General features: G+C 53.5%; 2 protein-coding genes across 2 annotated transcripts in view; one reads left to right on the top strand and one right to left on the bottom strand.

The window, feature by feature from the left end:
• Positions 1-3,054, bottom strand: part of ACBD6 (acyl-CoA binding domain containing 6) — an 82,992-nt gene extending 79,938 nt beyond the window's left edge. Inside the window, exon 1 of the mRNA XM_051807006.1 lies at positions 2,857-3,054. Within this exon, the coding sequence (XP_051662966.1) occupies positions 2,857-3,039 (183 nt within the window). The 5' untranslated portion in view covers positions 3,040-3,054. The remainder of the gene's footprint in view (positions 1-2,856) is intronic.
• Positions 3,055-17,031: 13,977 nt separating this feature from the next.
• The window catches only part of XPR1 (xenotropic and polytropic retrovirus receptor 1), a 105,932-nt gene continuing 101,957 nt past the window's right edge, over positions 17,032-21,006 (top strand). Inside the window, exon 1 of the mRNA XM_051806132.1 lies at positions 17,032-17,228. Coding sequence (XP_051662092.1) covers positions 17,160-17,228 — 69 coding nt within the window. The 5' untranslated portion in view covers positions 17,032-17,159. The remainder of the gene's footprint in view (positions 17,229-21,006) is intronic.

Raw genomic sequence — 21,006 nt, 5'->3', positions numbered from 1 at the left:
GGGCTTAATCCTACAGTAGCTGTGCTAGCAAACTTCTCCCAGTGCCAGCACCACGCTCCCAGCGCTCTAACAGGCATGGCACCTTTCTGGACCGGGAAGCCAAAGGCATGGAAATCCAGGAGCCAAGCACAGCCTGAAACCAAGCAGCCAAAGGCACTTGCTGTTGCATCCTGCCTGGCCAGGGACAGAGGAGATGGACACAGAAGTGCCCTGTTCCCCTCAGTGGAAGGCAACTGGATATCTCTGCTGACACAGAGTTAATTATCAGCTTTCTTCTGACTAGTATCAAAACTACTGTGAAATATCTTCTGATTTAAGTAATTCTTAACACTGAAAACCTTACTGGTCTAACACCAGGAAACCCTCTGGAGTCTGTGGACAAGCACAAGCAATCCCATTTCCACCCAGGACAGTCACAAAGCATTTGCAACAGAGCAAAAAAGAAGAGGTTATTTACAACAAACCTCCTGAAAATAGAGACAAAAAAATTACAGAAGAGAAAAAAACACTCTTTTCATCTCATCCTGGTCTTATTATTCTTAAAAGTTCTCCTAGTATTTTTTCTCTACCCTCCTTTTCTTACAAGGGAAAGAGAAGCCTGGAGACCTGTTTAAGCACTGGCACAATCTGAAAACAAAACCTCACATGACCAGCCTGCTTTTAATATAATTACTAGTCCACAACCCACAGCCTGGGAGCCGCCAGCTTAGAGGATAATTAAATATTGCCCTAAAAAATGAAAGCACTTACACATGGCAGTAGTAGGACACAGGTAATCCGTATGGGAGGAACATATGGGGAAGATGTGCATTCTCAACTTTGGCTATTAATCCAAACGAGTGGGATTCAGTTCTCAGGTCCAGGCAGCAGCACCTCTTGCCACACACTGGAGCCACAGAATCATAGGATGGTTTGGGTTGGAAGCCACCTTAAAGATCATCCAGTTCCAACCCCCTGCCACGGGCAGGGACACCTTCCACTAGCCCAGGTTGCTCCAATCCCCATCCAGCCTATACTTGTACTTTTTAATCTTCCAGGTGTGACAATGCATACAGTTTTTCTGTTTCTCCAAGTTCAGTGATTATTACAGCGCTTTGCAATCGGTGCTTTGTTTGTTTGTTTGTTTTATGTAACACCTCTTGCGGGAGCAGGAAGGAGTCACATTGTGTGTATTCCCACAGGATGCCTCCTACAGCTCCCTCAGTTCACAGGGACTGAACGTGTAAAGGAGTCCTGTTCAAGGTTACAACCAGAACCAACCAGTTCACTTTCCCAGTCCTCTCTGAAGCCCTTCACTGACAGATCTTCCCAAGCACATTCTTTGTGTGGCCACAGCAGAGCCCCAAAGCTGCAGTGCCCACCCTGGGTCACCAGTGCAGGTCCCCACTGTCTCTGATGGGGAGGTGGGCACTCTGCACTACTTCTCCATCCCATCCCAGCACCTCATCTCCCAGCAGACACAGGCAGCTGGGAAAACACAGGCGAGGCAGTGGGATTTACCAGTCAAGTTCCTCCCCAAAGCCTCAGGGACACACTGACAGGCCATCAATCCACCTGTGACATGTCCCTACCAAGGACAAAGGCCAAACCCTCCACACCAACACCCGACTTCAACCCACCGTGGAGTCTGCCAAAGGCCAAAGGCAAACCAATGTCATAAAGGTTGGAAAAGACCTCCAAGATCAAGTCAAGCCTTTGACCAAACACCACCATTCCCACTAAATGGTATGGTGAAGTGCAATGTTTACTCATTTTTTGAACACTTCCAGGGATGGTGACTCCACTGCTTCCCTGGGCAGCCCGTTCCAGTGCTTGACTGCTCTTCCAATGCAGAAATTTTTCCTAACATCCAACCTGAATGTCCCCTGGCACCACTTAAAGGCAGTCCAAAGGATGCAGCATTAGGGCCATCCATACTGCACGAGGGTGAGAGCCCAGGAACAAGAGCCAGGGTGATGGACTTAAAGAACCATTTAGGTTGGAAAAGACCTCTGAGATCCTTGAATCCAACCTTTGACTTATCACCACCTTGGGAACTAGACCATGGCACTGAATGCCACGTCCAGTCTTTCCTTAAACACCTCTAGGGATGGGGACTACACCACCTCTCTAGGCAGCCCATTCCAATGCCTGACCACCCTTTCAGTGATGAAATTCTCCCTGATGCCCAACCTGAACCTCCCCCGGCACAGCTAAAGGCTGTTTTCTCTTGTCCTGTAACTTGTTACCTGGATGAAGAGCCCAACCCCACCTGGCTCCAATCTCCTCTCCGGGAGTTGTAGAGAATAAGGTACCCCCCAAGCCTCCTCTTCTCCAGGCTGAGCTCCCCCAACTCCCTCGGTTGCTCCTCACAGGACATGCACTTCCCCAGGTCCGTTCCCTTCTCTGGACTTGCTGCAGCACCTCAATGTCCCTCCTGAATCGAGGAGCCCAAAAGTGATGCCAGGATTCGAGGTGCAGCCTCACCAGTGCCCAGCACAGGGAGGCAGCCCCTGCCCTGGTGGCCACACCATCGCTGACATAGGCCGGGATGCCCTTGGCCTTCTGGCCCACCGGGGCACGACCAGCACCCGCAGGTCCTTTCCCGCTGGGACACTTCCCAACCACTCTCCCCGCAGACCCCGCGGGGCTGTGTCCCGCCGGACTCCATCCCCCTCCCACCGCACGTGCAGCCGGCGGCACCGGGGGGGAGAGACGCGGGACACAACTTTCCCCTTGACCCCGCCGCCTTTCGGGCGGCAGCCCCGTGGCCCCGAGAAAGCCCCACGCCCAGCCCCGCGGGCCCCGCACCGCCCTCGCCCCCCGCCGCAGCCCGGCAGCCCCGCTCATGCCGCGGGCGGGCCGGTCCCGCCTCACCTGCTTGTAGCGGGCGTACAGGTAGAGCAGCTGCTCCTTGCTGGCGGCGGGCAGCAGCGAGGGGAGCCGCTCTGCCGCCTGCTCGAAGAGCGCGGGGAGGTCGCGGCCCGGCGGCGGTGCCTCGGAGCCCGAGCTGTGCTCGGCGCCGCTCCCGCCCGCCGCCGACAGCGGGGGCGACGCCATGGCGGCCCGCGCCCGCGCCGGTCCGCCCGCTAAATAGCCCCCCCAGCCCGCCTCGGTACGCGCCGCCGCGCCGACCGCGGGAAACACGCGCCCGCGCACCCAAAGTTCCGCGGGCGGGAGCGGGACGGCGTGTCGGCGGCGAGTGGCGATATGTCATCAATCACAGGATCGCGGGACCGCTGGGGCTGGAAGAGATCTCTAAGAACATCGAGTCCAACCGTTCCGCCAGCGGCGCAACCGTGTTCACCACTAAACCTTGTCCCCGGGCGTTTTTTGAACGCTTGCAGGGATGCTGACTCCACCGCTGCCCTGGGCAGCCTGTTCCAATGGCTGACAACTCTTTCCTTAAAAAAAATAATAATTTCCTAATATCCAATCTAAACCTCCCCTGGCGTAACTTGAGGCCGTTTCCTCTCATCCTGTGGCTTGTTACCTGGGAGAACAGGCTGATACTCAGCTCACTACAACCTCCTGTCAGGGAGTTCCAGGGAGCGAGAAGGTCGCCCCTGAACCTCCTTTTCTCCAGGCTGAGCCTCCCCAGCTCCCTCAGCCACTCCTCATCGGACTTGTGCTCCAGACCTTCTCCAGCTCCGTTCCCTTCTCTGGATCCACTCCAGCATCTCCGTGTCCTTCTCGAATTGAGGAGCCCAAAACCGACCCCAGCAGTCCCCACCAGAGGGGGACAGTCACTGCCCTGGTCTTGCTGGCCACACCACGGCTGGTACAAGCCAAATCCTAAAATCACAGAATGTTAAGGGGTTGGAGTGGACCTTAAAGCTCATCTAGTCCCCAAACCCCCTTCCATGGGCAGGGACACCTCCCACCACACCGGGTTGCTCAAGGCTTTATCCAACCTGGCTCTGAACACTGCCGGGGTTGGGGCATCCACAGCCTCCCTGGGCAACCTGTGCCAGTGTCTCACTACCTTCACAGTAAACAACTTTCTAATATCTAAATTAAATTTCCCCTCTTTCCATTCGCACCCATTCCCCCTTGTCCCATCGCTACAGTTCCTGACGAAGATTCCTTCTCCAGCTTCCCTGTAGCCGCTTCAGACACTGGAAGGTGCTGTGAGGTTTCCACGCAACCTTCTCTTCCTCAGGCTGAACGTCCCCAGCTCTCCCAGCCTGTCTCCATAGGGAAGGTGCTCCAGTCTCCTTATCGACTTCATGGCCCTTCTCTGGACTCTCTCCAGCAGTTCCATGTCCTTTTTATCTTGGGGACACCAGAGCTGGGCGCAGCATTTCAGGTGGGGTCTCACCAGAGCAGAGCATTTCTCTTTCTCCCCCTCTTTCTCTTCCTCCTTCTCTCCCTCCTCCTCCTCCTCCTCCCGGGGCCGCTGGAGGGCACTCGCGGGCCGCTCCGGGATGGTCCCGGCGGGAGCGGGGCGGTGGATGCCGGGGGACAGCCGGGATCCTCCCGGGACACGGTGTCGGGGGACAGCCGGGATCCTCCCGGGGCACGATGCCGGGTTCGCGGGGGTGACCCTGCCCTGCCTGGGGGTGACCCTGCCCTGCCCGGGTGTCCCGGCCAATCGCCAGCCCAAATGCCGTTTATATTTATCCCGGAATTTACTCCGGGCGGAAAGTTCGCCCCTCCCGGGCACAGCTGTCAAGTCCATCTCCCTCCCTCCCTCCTCCACTGGCTGCAGCAAACAGGAGTCCCCCAGGGAGCCGTCGGCCACCCTGCAGACCCCCGACCTGCTCGTGCCGAGCTGTGGTTCCTGCGTCACCCCGAAACACTGGGTGGTGGATGAGGATGGAGGTGGAATCCCGCACATGCCGTGGTCCTTCCAGGCCGTGTGTCCCAGCCTTGCTTGAGACACTACAGACTCACTCATGCAATCGTCATACAATGTCCTGAGCTGGAAGGGACCCACAAGGATCATCGAGTCCAACTCTTGGACCCTCACAGGACAGCCCCAAGAATCACACCATGTGCCTGAGAGGGCTGTCCAAGCGCTGCTTGAGCTCTGTCAGGCTTGGGGCTGTGACCACCGCCCTGGGGAGCCTGTTCCAGTGCCCAACCACCCTTTGGGAGAAGAATCTTTTCCACTCAGGCAGCCTGTAAGCAATGCACACACCCATCTTTCCATCCTGGGGCTTGCAGGGGGAAATGGAGGAGCTGTGCTAAAAGAGACCTTCCATCAGGTACAGGAATCCTCTTAACTCTCTTCACAGCCTCACTGAGTGCTGGAGGTTTTACTTAGGGTGAAAAGAGCCACAACACAGCCAGAGCAGCAAGCTGGAGCATCACAGTGATAGGACTCAAGGGAACAGCATGAAGATGTGTTGGGGACATTTAGGTTGGATATTAGGGAAATGTTCTTCACCCAGAAGGTGGTTGGGCACTGGAGCAGGCTCCCCAGGGAAGTGATCATGGCCTCAAGCCTGACAGAGCTCAAGAAATATTTGAACAAAACTCTCAGGCACACAGTGTGATCCCTGGGGCTATCCTGTGCAGGGCCAGGAGTTGGACTCGATGATCCTTGTGAGTCCCTTCCAAATCAGAATATTCTGTATTTCTGTGATCACTGGAGCACTGGGCATGCAGGGCCACCACCACTCTCCCACTGGGCCACCAAGCCAAGGCACTGGCCCTGTCCCTGGGCTATGCATACAAGTAGGGAGTTAGGATCCAACCATGGGAGTATAGCAACACTGCAGCCCTGCACAGAGCCGGAGGGGAACCCCTATATCCCAGCTTGAGTGGGACAGTGGGGTCCCAGTATCTGCTCAGCATCAGAGTGGAGATCAGTTTGGCTGGGCTGGAGCCAGGAATGTGCCTGCAAGTACTTGCTCTGCCCGTGGCTGCCTGCTGAGGGGACAAAGAGTATCCTGTGAGTGGGTCTGTGCCCTCCATAGCCTCCTTGCCTGCGCAGGGGTGGAATGAAGCCCAGGTTTGAACTGGGGAGGGGGTAAAACAACTTGGCTGTGCCACTTGCAAATAAAAAATATACCTCTATCTATCTATCTATCTATCAATCACTGATTAGCACCCAGCCTCATAAACAGACAGCAATATTTAGAGTGAACTCCTCCTCCCGTCGCTCCCCACCACAAGCAGTTTGGGCTCCATCCATCTGGCTGTGCCACCCCGACCAGCCCTGCTCGCCCTGGGGAAGCACTGCCAGGTCAGAGCCCTCTGGCATTCAGCAGGCAGCTAGGCAGGCTGGCAGGGTGAAATCCCCTTTGAATAGCTTGGGAAAAGTCCTCGCAGCGAATGAACTGGAGCGCACAGCCTCCGCACGCTCTCCGGCGCGTCTCCATGGTGAGAGAGGCCTCGCTGCCTTGCTGGATCTCTTCTCTAGAGCACTTGCAGCTCCTACCAGCTCTCTCTCACTTTTTCCTTGCCTTTTTTTTTTTTTTTAAAAAAAGAGCGACAGCACTGAGGGCCTGATCCTTCCTCCCACCCCCTCGCTTTGGCAGGCGTGGGAGCAGGTTTGATGCAAGGCGCCCGCGGGGGTTTCAGGAGCCTGGCATGGAAACACTGAGGATGGAGATGCTGGGCTCAGGCACACTGCACCTGCTCTGTGAGATGATGTTTATGTAGTTGCTGGTCCCCAGCAGCCTGGGAGAGATCAGGATGGGGGTTTGGGGGACACCAGTGCCGATACCCTTTTTCTGCGTGCACCAGCCACACCCTGCAAACTGGGAGAGCCCCAGTTATCCCAGTATGAACTGGGCCAAATTCAGCTCATTATCGCAGCCCTGGGCTGCAGAGCACACAAAACTAGAAGCATTACAGGCACCAAGCATTAAAGAAAATAATGCAGGGCCCTTGCATGGGCTTCGTGTGCAAGTCAGCTCTGGGTCCCACGCTGGGATTGCAGAGACACAATAACAGGCTGTGACCAGCAGTGCCAAGCAGGGAAAAAATATCCCTGCATAATTATCATATCCATCCTGCTGGTCAGCCTGGAGACCTGTCATTGTCCCTGTGCAGAGAGCAGAGGCCACTGTGCACATCAAACCTTGGCCAGCCTGAAAGCAACATCTGAAGGGATCTCTGTAAGCTAAGCTGTCATTACCTTTTTTTTTTTCTACAACAAAAGGAGAGAGAGGCAATTAGGAGCTGGTTCTTTTGTAGCCATGTGTTTTACTGTGGGAGACACCTGTCTTAGGAGGAGGAGGACCAAGCTGGGGATGTGTGTGACTCCTGAGGGTGAGGGGCACAGGGAGCAGGGGGAGCCCCAGGTACACTCCCTCTCTGTGGCACAGCACAGCCACACCTCGACCCAGCACATGTCACCTCTGCTGCGGGCAGAGCTGCTCCTCTGGTTAATAAATATCCCCTTCTGCCTCCTGAGCTCCTCCAGGCTACTCATTGCATATGTCCTCTTCCTGCTGCTCTCCTTTTCTTCGTCTCACTCATCACTTCTTGGGAGATTTGCCCCTTGTACCCACGTCCCAGAGGGAGAACCCTCCTTCTCATCGTGCCTCCCACCAGGCTCGTCAGGCATGGACAGGGCAGTGTTTGCCTGCCTTGAGCTGTGATTACCATCTGGAATATGGATTTTTTACATGTATTGCTACATGTGTCACAGCACCTTAGCAGTGGGAGAGAGAGAAGGGGAGAAGGGGAGATGACCACTGACTGCTGTCCCTCTCCTCTGCACAGTCACTGCTTTAGCAGAGAGATAAAAAAACCCCTGCTTGTTTTTCACCCTATGTGTCCCCTCTTAGCAAGGCACAGCACATGCACATCCTGCTCCGTATTTTTGGGAATCAATAACTACCATAGCAGCCAGGAGCCCACGGCATGGCTGTGAGAGCTGTGCCCCCCCTGTCCCTGACAAGGGACGTGATTTCCATGAAATGGAAATGGAGTCACAGGCAACAGGAAACCAAAATTCAATACTGGCCAGGGAAGAAGCTAAACAAAGGACTGAGGTCTCTGCCCTGGCACCAGCATGATCTCCCTCGCACGCATCACCTCCACAGAGCTTGGCTCCGCTACACATTATACCTGCATTTGTTATAGCAGCAGGGCCATTTGTTTGTGTATAATAAAGGGAGTCTGGGAGAAAAATGTGTAATTAGCACATCCATCATATAGGTTTTTTTAGATATCAATAAAACATCGATTCCCTCCTTCCATAAATTCCCGTGCTGTGCTGAATACAAATCAGCATCCGCGATGGGAAAGAAATGCACAACCCCCCCTCAGAAGTGCATAAATCTCCCCTCTCCCAGCATATCATTAAACCTCTTAAATACTGATGGAAAAAACTCCTCTGGCAGGTGCTGAGTGCTGCTCCCCAAGCGTGCCCGAAGCCTTGCTGGGCTGACATCAGCAACAGTGTGGTTGCAACACAGAGACTGACCAGAGGTTCAAAGGTTGTAACCAGAGCTATGTAAATAGTGGATCTTTCCATGGAAAGAGAGATACCAGCACTAAGTCTTTTTGGTCTGGGGGTAGTCAAGTGCTGCATGTATTCTGTTTTCTAAATTAAAACGTAAAGGAGAAATGTCAGTTTGGTTAACTTAGGGTGTTTTGCTTGGTGAGTAACAAACACAAAAAGTTTCATTTTTTTTCGTTTTACTCAGCCTCCTGCTCCATCCATCCACTTTCCACATCTCTTTTTTTCAGCAGGAAAGTCTGGCTGTTTAGCCTGGAGAAAAGGAGGCTCAGGGGAGACCTTATTGCTCTCTACTACTCCCTAAAAGGAGGTTGTAGTGAGATGGGTGTCAGTCTCTCCTCCCAGGTAATAAGTGACAGGATGAGAGGAAATGGTCTCAGCTTGCGCCAGGAGAATTTTAGATTAGCTATAGTGGAAAAATTTCTTCATGGAAAGGGTTTTCAAGCCCTGGAACAGGCTGCCCATGGAGGTGGTGTAGTCACCATGCAACAACCACAGCAGAGCCCTTAGTTTTGAAACAAACCCCATGGTGTTATTCATTGAAAACAGCAAAAGTCACTTCTTATGGGTGGCTTTTCTCACCTAAGAAAATTATGAAATTTAGCTCAGTTTTTGGATGATTCAGTTCCCCTGAAGCTGTGTACAGAAGACAGGGCTGAGGCATTAAACAAGAAAGCACAGCTGAGGTCGGGCTGGTGCAGGGCTGCCACCTCCACGCTCCTCTGCCTCTTGTCAGCTCCCCTTCATCTCACATCCAGTAATGGCTCTGTTTGTCACTGCCCTGTCACTGCAAGACCACAGATGTCCCTCATATTCCTTTTCATTTCCCCTAGGCAAGGTTCTCTGCATGCCTCTGGTACCCTGCTCCCAAATACCCGGGCAGCTCCCTGGCTGCTGCGACTGGTGGAATTCCAGTGCTGACCTGCCTTGCTCACACCAAGCATCTCACAGGCAGGAGATCTAGATTAGAGTGTTGGAAAGAAGTGTCTGGCAATGATCCTACTGGGAAGCTGCCCTCACCTGCACCTCGCCTTGGGGTTATCTGGGGCCATCAGCAATGTTTCTCCCTGGTGAGTAGCTGGACCTGCTGTCTGGCCCTGCAGCCTCTGGTTAAATCCCTGTCCTGCCCACGGAGATGAACGCCAGCTGGTGAGCTCTCCTTACTAGGGACCATCCTGCATCCCTACCCAAACCCTCCCTACTGGGGGTTACTCCTGGTCATACATTCTTCCCTGAAACTCTCCCTGAGCACTGCCTGTGGGTGACAAGGTCCACGGGAGCAGGGATGCAGCTCTGGAAAAGCTGCTTCGGGTGCCGGCTCCGCTCTCCCCCGGCGGGGAGCGATGGAAGGGAGTGCCTGTAATTGCAGCTGTCAGCAGTAACAATCACTTCGCTGCCGTTATAAATGGCTCCAGCCTGGCTTTTACTTACAGATTTCCCTCACGTGATGCTACAAGGAAAAACCTGCACCACAGAAAAGCAATTGCACCTTCCAGCTCTGTGGAGGGAGATTTATGGCTTGTTTTGGCTATGAAATAGAGCGGGCAGGGCTCAGGCTGCAGGTCAGTGTGTCCTGAGGGGTCAGGCTGGGGTGGTTCAGAGGAAGGGGACACCCCTCCACATTGCCCTGGTATCAGAGCCCCTGCCCATTCAGTGGTCCCTGTTAGCAAGAGAAGGGTTTCAGAGTAATTCCTGCCAGCCATATAAAATCACAATGATGTCTGGAGCCAGAGAGGACCTGCAGGGATGGAGTTCTCAGGCTGTGAGGGTGACCCTTGCCAAATCTGCTGGTATTGCTCGGTGACACTAAGAAATACTGTAGGGGTTCCACATATGTGAGGTTTGCAGCACTAGGACTAATTTCTACAGTGAGGACAAAGCCAGGCTGTTTCTGGTCCCTGGCTGCTGTCAGAGATCAGAAGCATGAGTGGTTCAAACTCAGTCCTGATTCCTTCTCCAGGCCAAACAAGACTCTCAGTGGAGGAACAGCCTAAACTAATGCTGTCAGAGGAGATGACCAAACAGACTCACTGTGTACAAGGTCTGTCCCCTGCAACCTTCTGGGGACATCAGCAGGGCTTGACCACCCTAAGGATGCTCATGATGGAGGGCTCAAGCCAGGCAGCGTCAAGCCCGGTTTGGCAGGAGAGACTGCCACAAAATCAATCAAAGTTGGAAAGGTCCTCTAAGATTATTGAGTCCAGACACTAACCCCACTAAACCATATCCCTAAGCAGCACATGCCCAAATTTTTTGAACTCTTTTAGGGACCTTGATTCTACCACTGCCCTGGGCAGCCTGTTCCAGTGCTTAACCACCCTTTCTGTGAAGCAGTTTTTCTTAATATCCAATCTAAACCTCCTCTGGTGCAAATTGAGGCCATTTCCTCCAGTCCTGTCACTTGTCACCTGGGAGAAGAGATCTACCCTCAAGTGATTACAACCTCCTAATGTGTCCTTTGCAAATAGGAAGCCCTGTGGCCTCTTGTGCACTTTGATAAGGTTCAGAGGTTGTTAAAAACCCCACAAAGCTATGTCAGGATTTCCAAAAACTCGCAGGAAGTCCAGCCAGCTTTAGAGGCCTCTGCCATAGCTGTTACCACACGCCTCAGCTTTTTGTTGCTATTACAGACACGCTGGGTAAGGGGCAGACGTTTAGTGAAGAGAAATGCAGTGACGTGTCCTCCAGTGTGTGGTTACCTGTGGTGTCACACGTGGGGATGGGCTGCTCTTCCCAGCAGGACCATTTGCCAGACATAAAGTATCTTTACACCAGCACCAAGGCACAGCCCCAGCCATGGTGCATCTGCACCGTGGGGATGGCACAGAAAAGGGGGTTCCCCCAGCCTTTGTTGTGCTTGTGGCAGCTGGGTGCCTGCAGCAGGGATGCACCAAGACGTGCTGATATCCAGTGTTTCTGACACAACCTGCTGTGGCTCCGCTGTGACGGTGGCATTGGCTGTGTGAACTGGCAGCAGCAGCTCCATGGACGCTGTTTCTTGTCCCAGGTCACCTCCCTTCCAGCTGTTTGATGGGTGATGAACCCCTTCCTTGGCCCCGCTCGTGTGGTGTATCCCCCTGTGAAGGGGCCAGCAGCCAGGGTGGTGTGTTTAACAAGGCAAGTGAGGTTGGGGTAAACAGGACAGGAACGGTCCCAAGGCCACCTGGCACTTTACCAGCCCCTGTCCCCAGGAAAACATCCTGAAGGGATAATGGTCCATCCTGCCCCAGGGCACGGTGGGACAATGCTATGGGTGGTGAGGTGCTTTGGGGACAGACTCCCTTCAGCTTCGAGGGGGACAGAGCAGGAGGGCAGCCCTGGGATTGGATCAGGGAGGTTGGAGGCACCTCCCTGGCTCTCATGGAAGCAGCCCAGGCAGCCCCAAGGTTCAGAAGAAGCAGCTCTTTTTTCTTCTCTAATTTTAGACCTTTTCAGGGTGTTCAGTTTTCTTAACCGCTGGTCAGCTGCTGTCTCCTCGCACAAAGCGAGCGTGCATAAATTAAACCAGACACATATATATGGGTTGGAAACCATCCAGGAGCAATCACTTACATGCCAGCGAAGGGCGTGAAACCCCCCATCTGCTCCCCGTTCAAGGCAGCACAGCGAGTCCCCGGCCCAGCCACCACTGGCACAACTCCCTGAGGCTCATCCCGCCGTGGTCCTGGGGGACGCTGCACCCCTGAAGCCATTTGGCAGGGACCTTGTCTTGCCTTGAACCATCTGGGCAGATGGGTTATTTTGTACTCCTTGGCTGGGTTTCCAGGCAGGACAACGCTGAGATCTCAAGCAATCAGAGGGGACACGTGTGAGCCGTGAGGAGCTGCTGCCTGCTCGTGGCCGTGCATACGTCGGTCGTGAGTCATCCCGGGAAAGGTCACCCCTGCACGGGGGCAGCCCTGCTCCCACCACGGAGCAGGCTCCCGGCAAAGGGGAAGTGCTTTCTGCTCCGAGTTTCTGCATCCCTAAGTGTTTCAGTAGCAATCAAACCTCTCTACACATGGGCTTTCAGTCATGACTGCGTTGTTGCCTGATGGTGGGATTTTTAACATCAGGCACGTGGACACTGGAGGAGCAACGAATGGGGAAAATCCTGCCCTGGGGAATGCAGGGGAGATGTGTAAGATTGGGTTAAGACATGGTTATCCCCCACAGACCCACATTCCCACGAGCTGTCAGCTGTGGCCAGGGATGCCCCATCCCTGTGGATGGCTGTTGGGAACCTTGAGTCCTAAATCCACCTCTGTGATGGGCTCAGGTCCCAACAGATCAAATTCAGTGGGTAAAGTGACCCTGCTGCAACCAAGGCAGCCCCTCCTGGCAGGTCTCATCCTGAAGTGGGACAAAATCATCCTCTTACCCTGCTTTGAAAAGGGTAAGAGGGGATGGCTGTTGGGACAGTTTGGAAGAGGGATGGATTGATACAAACATCCCTGCCACTGGAATCGAACCCATTCAGATCAGTGCATTACTCTGTCCTGGAAACCACTGCTCCTCCTGGCTTAAAAAAACCTGCTGCAGGCAGCTCTCCTGGCTGCATGAACACCCTAATAGCTCCCAGGGGATTGGGCTGTGCCGCTGCTGGTCTGACCTTTTGCACTGCCTCTGCCCTGGGGTCCGGGACCCCCCCCTGCTCCTGATTCTCATCATCACACCCTTATCTTCCACCAGTACCAGTGGGGAGGGAAAATGTGTGAGAAATCAATAGCTCCATCCCAGGCTGCTGGAGGATTTGTGCATTTTTCACCGCTGTCTCTGTGAAATCTGATATATTGACCGCATTTCTCAAGACCACTATCGATGGAGCCCATAATGGGAGGGTTTGGGGCTGGCCAGAGGATGCCGAGAGTGTCTGAAGCCCAGGGTTGATGCTCTATTGATCCTGGAAGTTGGGACAGCATCTCTTGGTGTGATTTGCTAAATTCCCTCTTCATTCCACATCAAGCTCGCCCCGACCTGCTTTTGCTTCTGTATTTATTCTATACCTTTCTTTCCAAGCGGTGGTAGTGAAGCCCCTGGTCTTCCCTCTGGAGCAGGAATCACTTCATGGGCAGGGCAGGGCAGTGAAGGACCCAGAAAGCCACTGTTGCCTCACACAATGCCCCTGCTGCCTCTGCACTGAGGTTGGGGTGCACTGCTACTCCCAAGCCCCTGGGTTTGGGCATAATTTCCTCTGGTTTCAATGGAGAGGAGATGAATTTATCTTCCCTGATCCCCCTTATATTGACCCACCCCATGGTCCAGGCTCAGCATATCCTGCTCTGCTCATGGGGCCAGGGAGGGTCATGCTGCTAAAGCATCTCCTCCTGTGATGCCCCTAAATATCCAGGCTTCTTACAATCCAGCTGCCTGAGGAGGAGGTGGGAGGAGAGGTGTGGGAATGGTTGTCCATGGGTATCCTGCATTGTCTCCTGCTATGGAAAACCCTCCTCTTTGTGATTTTATGAATGCCAGCAAAGAAATTTTTCCTCCGCGAGGCTCTTTTTCTAAAGCTGTTTTTGAAGACTTCTTTTTCCCCAGCGATGCAGGAGGTTTAAAAGTATAATTATACATTTTAAAAAAACCCACCATGCTATTTATAAATTATTCTATACGCTCCCAACAAAGCAAGTGCCAGACTGCACTGGCGGAAAGCCCACTCCGGCTTCTCCTTGCTTGCTTTAAAAATGCAAATAACGTTGCTTCTATGATTCTTTTCCTAACCACAACAGCACGGGGGAAATCACAATGCAAACTCTTTCCTGGAAAAGACAGAGACGAGGAAAACGTGGAAGCCTGGTGCAAATGAGGTATGGGGAGTGGGATCCAGACCTGAGGTTTGGGGACTGAGATCCAGACTCGAGGCACGGAGAACCAGCGTCCAGACCTGAGGCACTGGGACTGTGATCCAGACCCAAGACCAGGGGCAGTTGGAATCACCATCCCTCCTTGGCATTGCCTGCATCCTCCCTGCCTGCCCTCCACCCCACCATGGGCAGAAGGCAGCAGAGTCAGGCAGCGGCGGCCTTTTCTCTTTCATTTAAGGCTTCTCCTGCCCTCTCTCCCTTCCTGCCTTCCTCCCCCAAGCCTGGAAGTGCAGAGCTGAGAGTTTTGAAACCTTTGAAGGAGTCGGAAAGCCCAGAGTCCCAGCAGAGCAGTGAAATACTATGATGCTAAGCGTGGTCCCTAAGGGTGTCTGATAACGGGAGGCAGGGATTTGCCAATCAGATATTTAAATGGAGCTGTTGCTACAGGGCAATGGTGAGTAAGAAGGAGCCCAGCCTCTGATCTGCCTCCCCTGCTATTGTCTGTCATTTTTTTAAATATCAATAAATAACGTTTATTAGTATAAGATAAATAAAGGGAAGGGGGGACGGTTATTTTCCATCACGGAATTCGGAAGCTGTCGTATCAGAAGATATTCGCTTGTTACACGTCTCGGGACATATCTCAGGCAAGGCATCCAGCAAACAATAAAGAGAATGTTTCTTTCGTAATCCCTTTCTCTCCCCCACGCTGCACGTTATCTCTGGAAGCCCCACAGCTTTCAAAGGGTCGGGTCCGCGAATTCCCGGCTCCCGTCGGAGCCGGTGCCTCGGACGGCGGCGGGGGCAGGCTCAGCCCCCGGGCGATGTTATCGGGCACACGCCTGCCAAGGTGATGCGTTCAAAAGCTGGTGACCTGCGAAATGTAAGTCAAGCTGTGACATCCTGGCCGGCTCGTGGCCGAGCTCAGCGCCGGGCAGGCTGCTGAGTGTGGCGTTTCGGGATGAAGGGCACTAATGCTCTGCTCGTTAAAGGGTTTGCTGCGAACGTAATTAAGAGATGGTATCAGCGAGCGCCGCTGTCGCTGTCGCTGCCGGGGGAATCTCAGCCCTCGCAAATCACAGGTCCCGGGCCTGTGACAGGACCCCCATAAATCTCAGCAAACGAGCTCTGTGGGTGTCAGTGGGAGCGATGCTCCGGCAGCTGCTGTGGTGGCAGGGAGGGATGTCGTGGTGCCCAGGGCCCACAGCCGGGATGGGATTGGCCCTGTGAGGATGGGAAAAAGCTAAAAACTGCCCCCTGAAGTTGGGAGGCTCGAAGGAAGCCAAAATCAATCCCAAATGCAACAAATTTACAAAATCTAGGAATTGGGGAGGGGCAGGATTAGGGCTGCTGAGAATCCTGGGGATAATTGAGCAGCCGTCTCACTGTGAATTACTCCAGTTTGGTCTCACTGCATAACACAGCAGGTACTGAACCCACCAGCCCCCAGGGGTGTCTGTATTCCAGGGCAGCTGTGGCCCCATGTGGGTGGGTTTGCTCCAAGAGCTGCCCTGGGTTCCCTGCTCCCTCTCACCCACCCCCACTGTGCACTAGAAGGGCTGTGGAGATCATGCAACATTCAGAGAGCTTTCCTTTTATTTTTCCCCTTTCTTTTCCCTTTCTCCTTTTTCTTTGCACTGTCTTCTCTTTCTTTCCCTTTTCTCCCAGCCTTTTGTGGCCTGTCTTCCCAACTTCCCTCAATTCTTACTCATCTTTCTTGCATTTTCTCCTACTCTTTCCCCATCTCTATCCCTGCTCTCTGTCTTTCCCCTGGCTAGTCCCACCCCATCCCCTCACTTCTTTTCCCCCATGCACACCACTCTCCCTGCCACAGTTCTCCCTTTCCCAGCCATTCCCATTTCACCTCATCTCCATCTCATCTGTATCTCCATCCCATCTACATCTCCATCCCCATTCCCATTCCCCTCTCATCCCATCCCCTTCCCATCTCCATCCTTTTACCATACAATTCTCGTCCTCATCCCATTCCATTCTCATCCCATCTTACTCCCATCCCATCACATCCCTGTCTCATCAAATCCAATTCCCTTCCCCATCCTATCCCATCTCCATCTCCTCCCATCCCTGTCCCCTCCCATTTCCTTTCCCATCCCCTTCCCATCCTATCCCATTTCCATCCCATTTCCATCCCATTCCCATCCCATTGCCATCCCCTTTCCATCCTATCCCATCCCCATTCCCGTCCCCGTCCCCGTCCCCGTCCCCATTCCCGTCCCCGTCCCCGTCCCCATTCCCGTCCCCGTCCCCATCCCCATCCCGTTCTCTTCCTATCCCGTCCCGTCCCATCCCATCCCTCTCCAAAGAGCCCGGTCCTCTCCCTGTCGCTGCCCCAGCGCCGCCACGGCCACGGCGGGCTGATCCCCGCGATCCCGAGGGTCTGGGGTGACACCTCCGCGCCCCGAAAACCCCCCAAAAAACCGCCCGGAGCGCGACAACCACTTGGGGGCGCCCGCGGGCGGCGCGCGAGGGAACCGCCCCCTCCATGGAGGGGCGTGGCCGACGGCTGAAGGGGCGTGACCAGCGCGGAGGCCCCGCCCCCGGGGGCGGTGGTGGCCGCGGTGCCGCGCGGAGCCGGCGGGAGGGGGCGTGCCCGAGGGGCGTGGCCGACGGCTAAAGGGGCGCGTCCTGGCGCGGAGGCCCCGCCCCGCGGCGGTGGGCGGGCGGCGCGCGGCGGCCGCGCGGTGCCGGTGCCGGTTGGCTGCGGGCGGTGACGGCGGGAGGCGGTGGCGAACATGGCGGCGGCGGAGGCGGCGGCGGCAGCGGCGGCGGGGCGGCGCTGAGGAGGCCCGAGGCGGGCCGAGGAGTGGCGGGGCGGGCGGGCGGGGGCCCATGTGCGGTGGCGGCGGACCCCCCCCGCCCCCCACTACCGACGCCCGTTCGCAGCCAGGCGCCGCCGAGGCGGCTCTGCGGGCGCGGAGCGAGCGCGGCCCCGGCCCGCCGGCGGCGGCAGGATGAAGTTCGCCGAGCACCTCGCGGCGCACATCACCCCCGAGTGGCGGAAGCAGTACATCCAGTATGAGGTACGGCTCCGCTCCCGGGGACGTGTGCGGGGACTCCGCGGCTCTCCGCGGGGCTCCCCGGTGCCGCGGCGGTGCGGGGCGCTCCTACCCCGGCCGGGGGTGCCCTGTCCTGGGGGGCTGTGCAGGGACAGCCGCTGGTCTCTCGTGTCTCCCCGGTGCCCCCCGTGTCTCCCCGGTGCCCCCCGCGTCTCCCCGGTGCCCCCCGTGCCGCGGCGGTGCGGGGCGGTCCTGCCCCCGCAGGGACGGGGAAAAAGGCAGCGCGCGTGTCCGTCGCGGCGGCTTCTGCTCTCGGCAGCCCTCGGGTGTCCGGTTAATTAATTAATTAATTAATTAATTAGTCGCCGGCGGTAACCTTTCGGCGGGGGACAGAGGTCGGAGCACACGCGTGGTGCGGTGCCCGGCCCCGCGCACCCCCCGCAGCAGCCCCGGCGGTGCTTCAGCACCACCCGCGGTTCTCGGCCCCGGCGGCGCAGGAGCGGTGACTTTGAGAGGCTCCCGGCCTCCCAAGGGCGATCCCGCCGGGATGGGCAGATCCCAGCGCTCTCCCAGCCCTGCCGGGGGCCACAGGTACCCCCGTCGGCTCCCCTGAGCCACCCAAAACAGGGCACCAACGCCCGTCAGCTCCCCTGAGCCACCCAAGGCGAGGCACCAAAGCCCCATCAAGTCCTGTGTTATCATTTTTTAATAAGGCTTTGCATCTTGCTGTTTCACACTCGAATCGAGGCGTTTATGGGCACTGTTTACACTGAGTTCTGCTGCATTAATCGTGAATTATCTCCAGAATACAGCGTTTCAGGCTTTATCACACCAGACTGCTAAAGGTCACGCTGATTGCTTCGTTTCAGATTTATCACACCGGTGCTTGGCTTGGGTTTAACTAGACGAAGCTGGAGGTGGTTATTTGTAGTAAAACCATTTCCTATTTCAGTGTTAGCAGTAGAAGTGGCAGGTGCCAGTGATGCCGGTCTCTTTCAGGAGTAATAATTAAATCTAGACAACGGAAAGCTGATTATAGGACAGCCGTGATCAGCAAAACTTCTTGACTGATTGACTCAGTTAAAACCACACAACATTTGTTATCGTTTGAAGGCCTGCATTTTCTCCCTAGGACTGTAATAGCAATTTGTTTATACCATCCCTTTTAATCTGTCTGTGTTTGCGAGGAAAGCCAGATTTCTCTTAGCTTGCTTTGTTATAATGTTGGGCTTGAAAAGTTTATATTTGCCCTTTTCTCTCTTCCTTTGTTTTCGTTTACCTGACTGCAGAGGAACGGATGTTTAAATAACAACTGCAGTTGAAATTGACTTTACAGCAATATTCTGATCTCCTTGAATTCTGTGGAGAACTAGATGGCCAAATAATGCATCAGTCTTTGACGAGGAGGAAAGCCATTGTCTTGATAAAATGAAGAACCAGCTTAGCTCTGCGTTGTGTCTCCGATGGGTTATCCCTGTGAGAGTTGTCTTCTGTTCCTGGAAACAGAAAACTTGGATATCTTACTAGGAGAAGGTTTGGAGGGGAAGGCAAGGGGGAAATAGAAAGGCAGAAGATCTGGCTGCACGCTGAGCAGACAGATGTGGAGAGAGGGTAAGGAGACCCAGTGAACTACGACACCTTGATTAATGTGTGAACAGCTCTACTGCTCAGGAGCCACTCTTTTCATTATAGGAGGTTAATTTTCAGCTGTTTTAACTAGGGCAGTATTATTATGTCATTCTCCCTTCCCTCATCCCAGTTTAAAATGTAGATTTCAGTAAAAACTTCCTTCAAGTTGTTACTCTTTCTAATCTTAAGTAATCTCCTCCTTGGGCAGACAACTTAATGTAGAGTGAACGAAAACAAAAACCTCACCCTCCTTTTTAGTAATAACTTTCAAACTCTTTGTTTGCCTTGTTGGAGCTGGCTGGATGTGAGTCAGCCTTCTGCTCATGCATATTACAGTGATGGAATTATTTATTATTCAGTGACTGGTGGTCGTGTGGGTGCAGTGTGTAAAAGCCCAGTGCTACCTCAGTTTACTTGCTGATTATACCTGAGGCAAAAAAGCATCCAGCCCTCCTTTGTCCAGACAAATTCCAAGTTGTTGATGAGCAAACGTGAGGTTAAACTCTGCTTGTGTTCCATGTGTGCAATATTGCTTACAGAATGCATCACAGTAACACAGTAATAAATTATTTGTCTATTTAGTAGCATTATAACGTTCCTTCATCTGACGATTTATATATTTTCCTCCTTAATTAAAACAGTAATCACTGTTTCAGAGTGAGAGATTCTCTTGGGTAGGCTTTTAACTCTGAAAAGATTGTTCCTGTTTCCAGGGACTTCCCGTGTCAGAGAATCATAGAATTATATGCCTTATATTATTCTGTTGCCTTACTTAATGTCTACAGAAACCTACGTGGTGCTGGGGAAACAAATGATGAAGCCCAAGCCTGCAGCAGAATATTTACCCCGAGTGCAGTGTTGTTTTGACACACAACTACTTTTTGCAGTGTTTTCACTTTGCCAGAATCAGATGTGCTTTGCATGACAAATGAACCAGTAAAGCAACTCCCACTTGAGTCCAGCTTATCACAGCATTCATAGAGTCATAGAGTGGTTTGGGTTGGAGGGGACCCTAAAAATCATCTCATTCCAACCCCCCTGCCAAGGGCAGGCACACCTTCCACTAGACCAGGTTGCTCCAAGCCCCATCAAACCTGGCCTTGAACACTTCCAGAGATGGGGCAGCCACAGCTCCTCTGGGCAATCTGTGCCAGGGCCTCCCCACCCTCACAGTAAAGAATTTTTTCCTAATATCTAATCTAAATCTCCTTTCAGTTTGAAGCCATTCCTCTTTGAAAGGACTGAAAGGTGATCTAGAAACTGCTTTCTTCGTGTCATTCTGTATCATAAAGCTTACATGACCTCATCTTGTTTTTTCTACTGTGGTATTTGTAGTTATTTCCATTGGAGAGCAGGTGACTTGTGCAGTCAGAGAGCCCCAGAGCATGGCAGGACCCAGGTAACATGTGAGATCCTCTGATGGGATGCACAGTGAGCGTGCCTGCAGGGAGCTTTGCCAGTCAGACCAGGAGAGGGGTGTGATCTGTGGCTGATAGTGTCAGGAAGAAGAATGAGACTTGTGCTTTCAATACCTAAAGATGTAGCTTCACTTTCAGATGTCTTTCAGAGTTGACAGTCCTCAGAGTTCTTACCATTAACATGATCTTCCCCTCCAAAAATCTGTTTAAGTATTGTAGGTGTGCCTGTAGGAAGTATGGAAGTTGCCCAGGCTTAGGGCAGGTACTTGGTCAGGGGAAGAGCTTTAGAGAGAGAAAAATCCATTAATTTTCATTAAACAGGTGAAAAGAAGATACATTTTGCTAGGTGTGGCTTAGATTCTTATCTAGTGACCATTACTGTACATCTGCTTTTTGAGAGAGAGCACTTGGCTTACAGAAAAGAAGAAAAATGACAATGAATGCTGTTCTGTTTCATTCAGCATTTCCCAAAGACATTTACCATGACTGAGTCAATGTTAGCACAGAGATTTACCCAAACCTTGATTGACTTGATTTGACTTTGCATTCAAATTTCCATTCTAAAAATGCATGAAAACATGCAGATTGGATGTGTCACATTTACTGTGAAAAATCTATGCATAGCTGATGGTTCTGAAAGCCTAAGTCAGTGCAAATGATGAGGAGGGCTTTATGTGAGGACCAGTGTCAGTAACATAATACACAATGTAAAGGGGAATTTTTCCTGTTGGAATACTGAGTGTCATAACCCTGGA

This window comes from Manacus candei, unplaced genomic scaffold, assembly GCF_025592945.1.
Source record: "Manacus candei isolate 608988 ecotype Guabito, Panama unplaced genomic scaffold, ASM2559294v1 h1tg000005l, whole genome shotgun sequence".
NCBI classification, from domain to species: domain Eukaryota; kingdom Metazoa; phylum Chordata; class Aves; order Passeriformes; family Pipridae; genus Manacus; species Manacus candei.
This window is presented reverse-complemented; position numbering and strand designations above follow the sequence as displayed.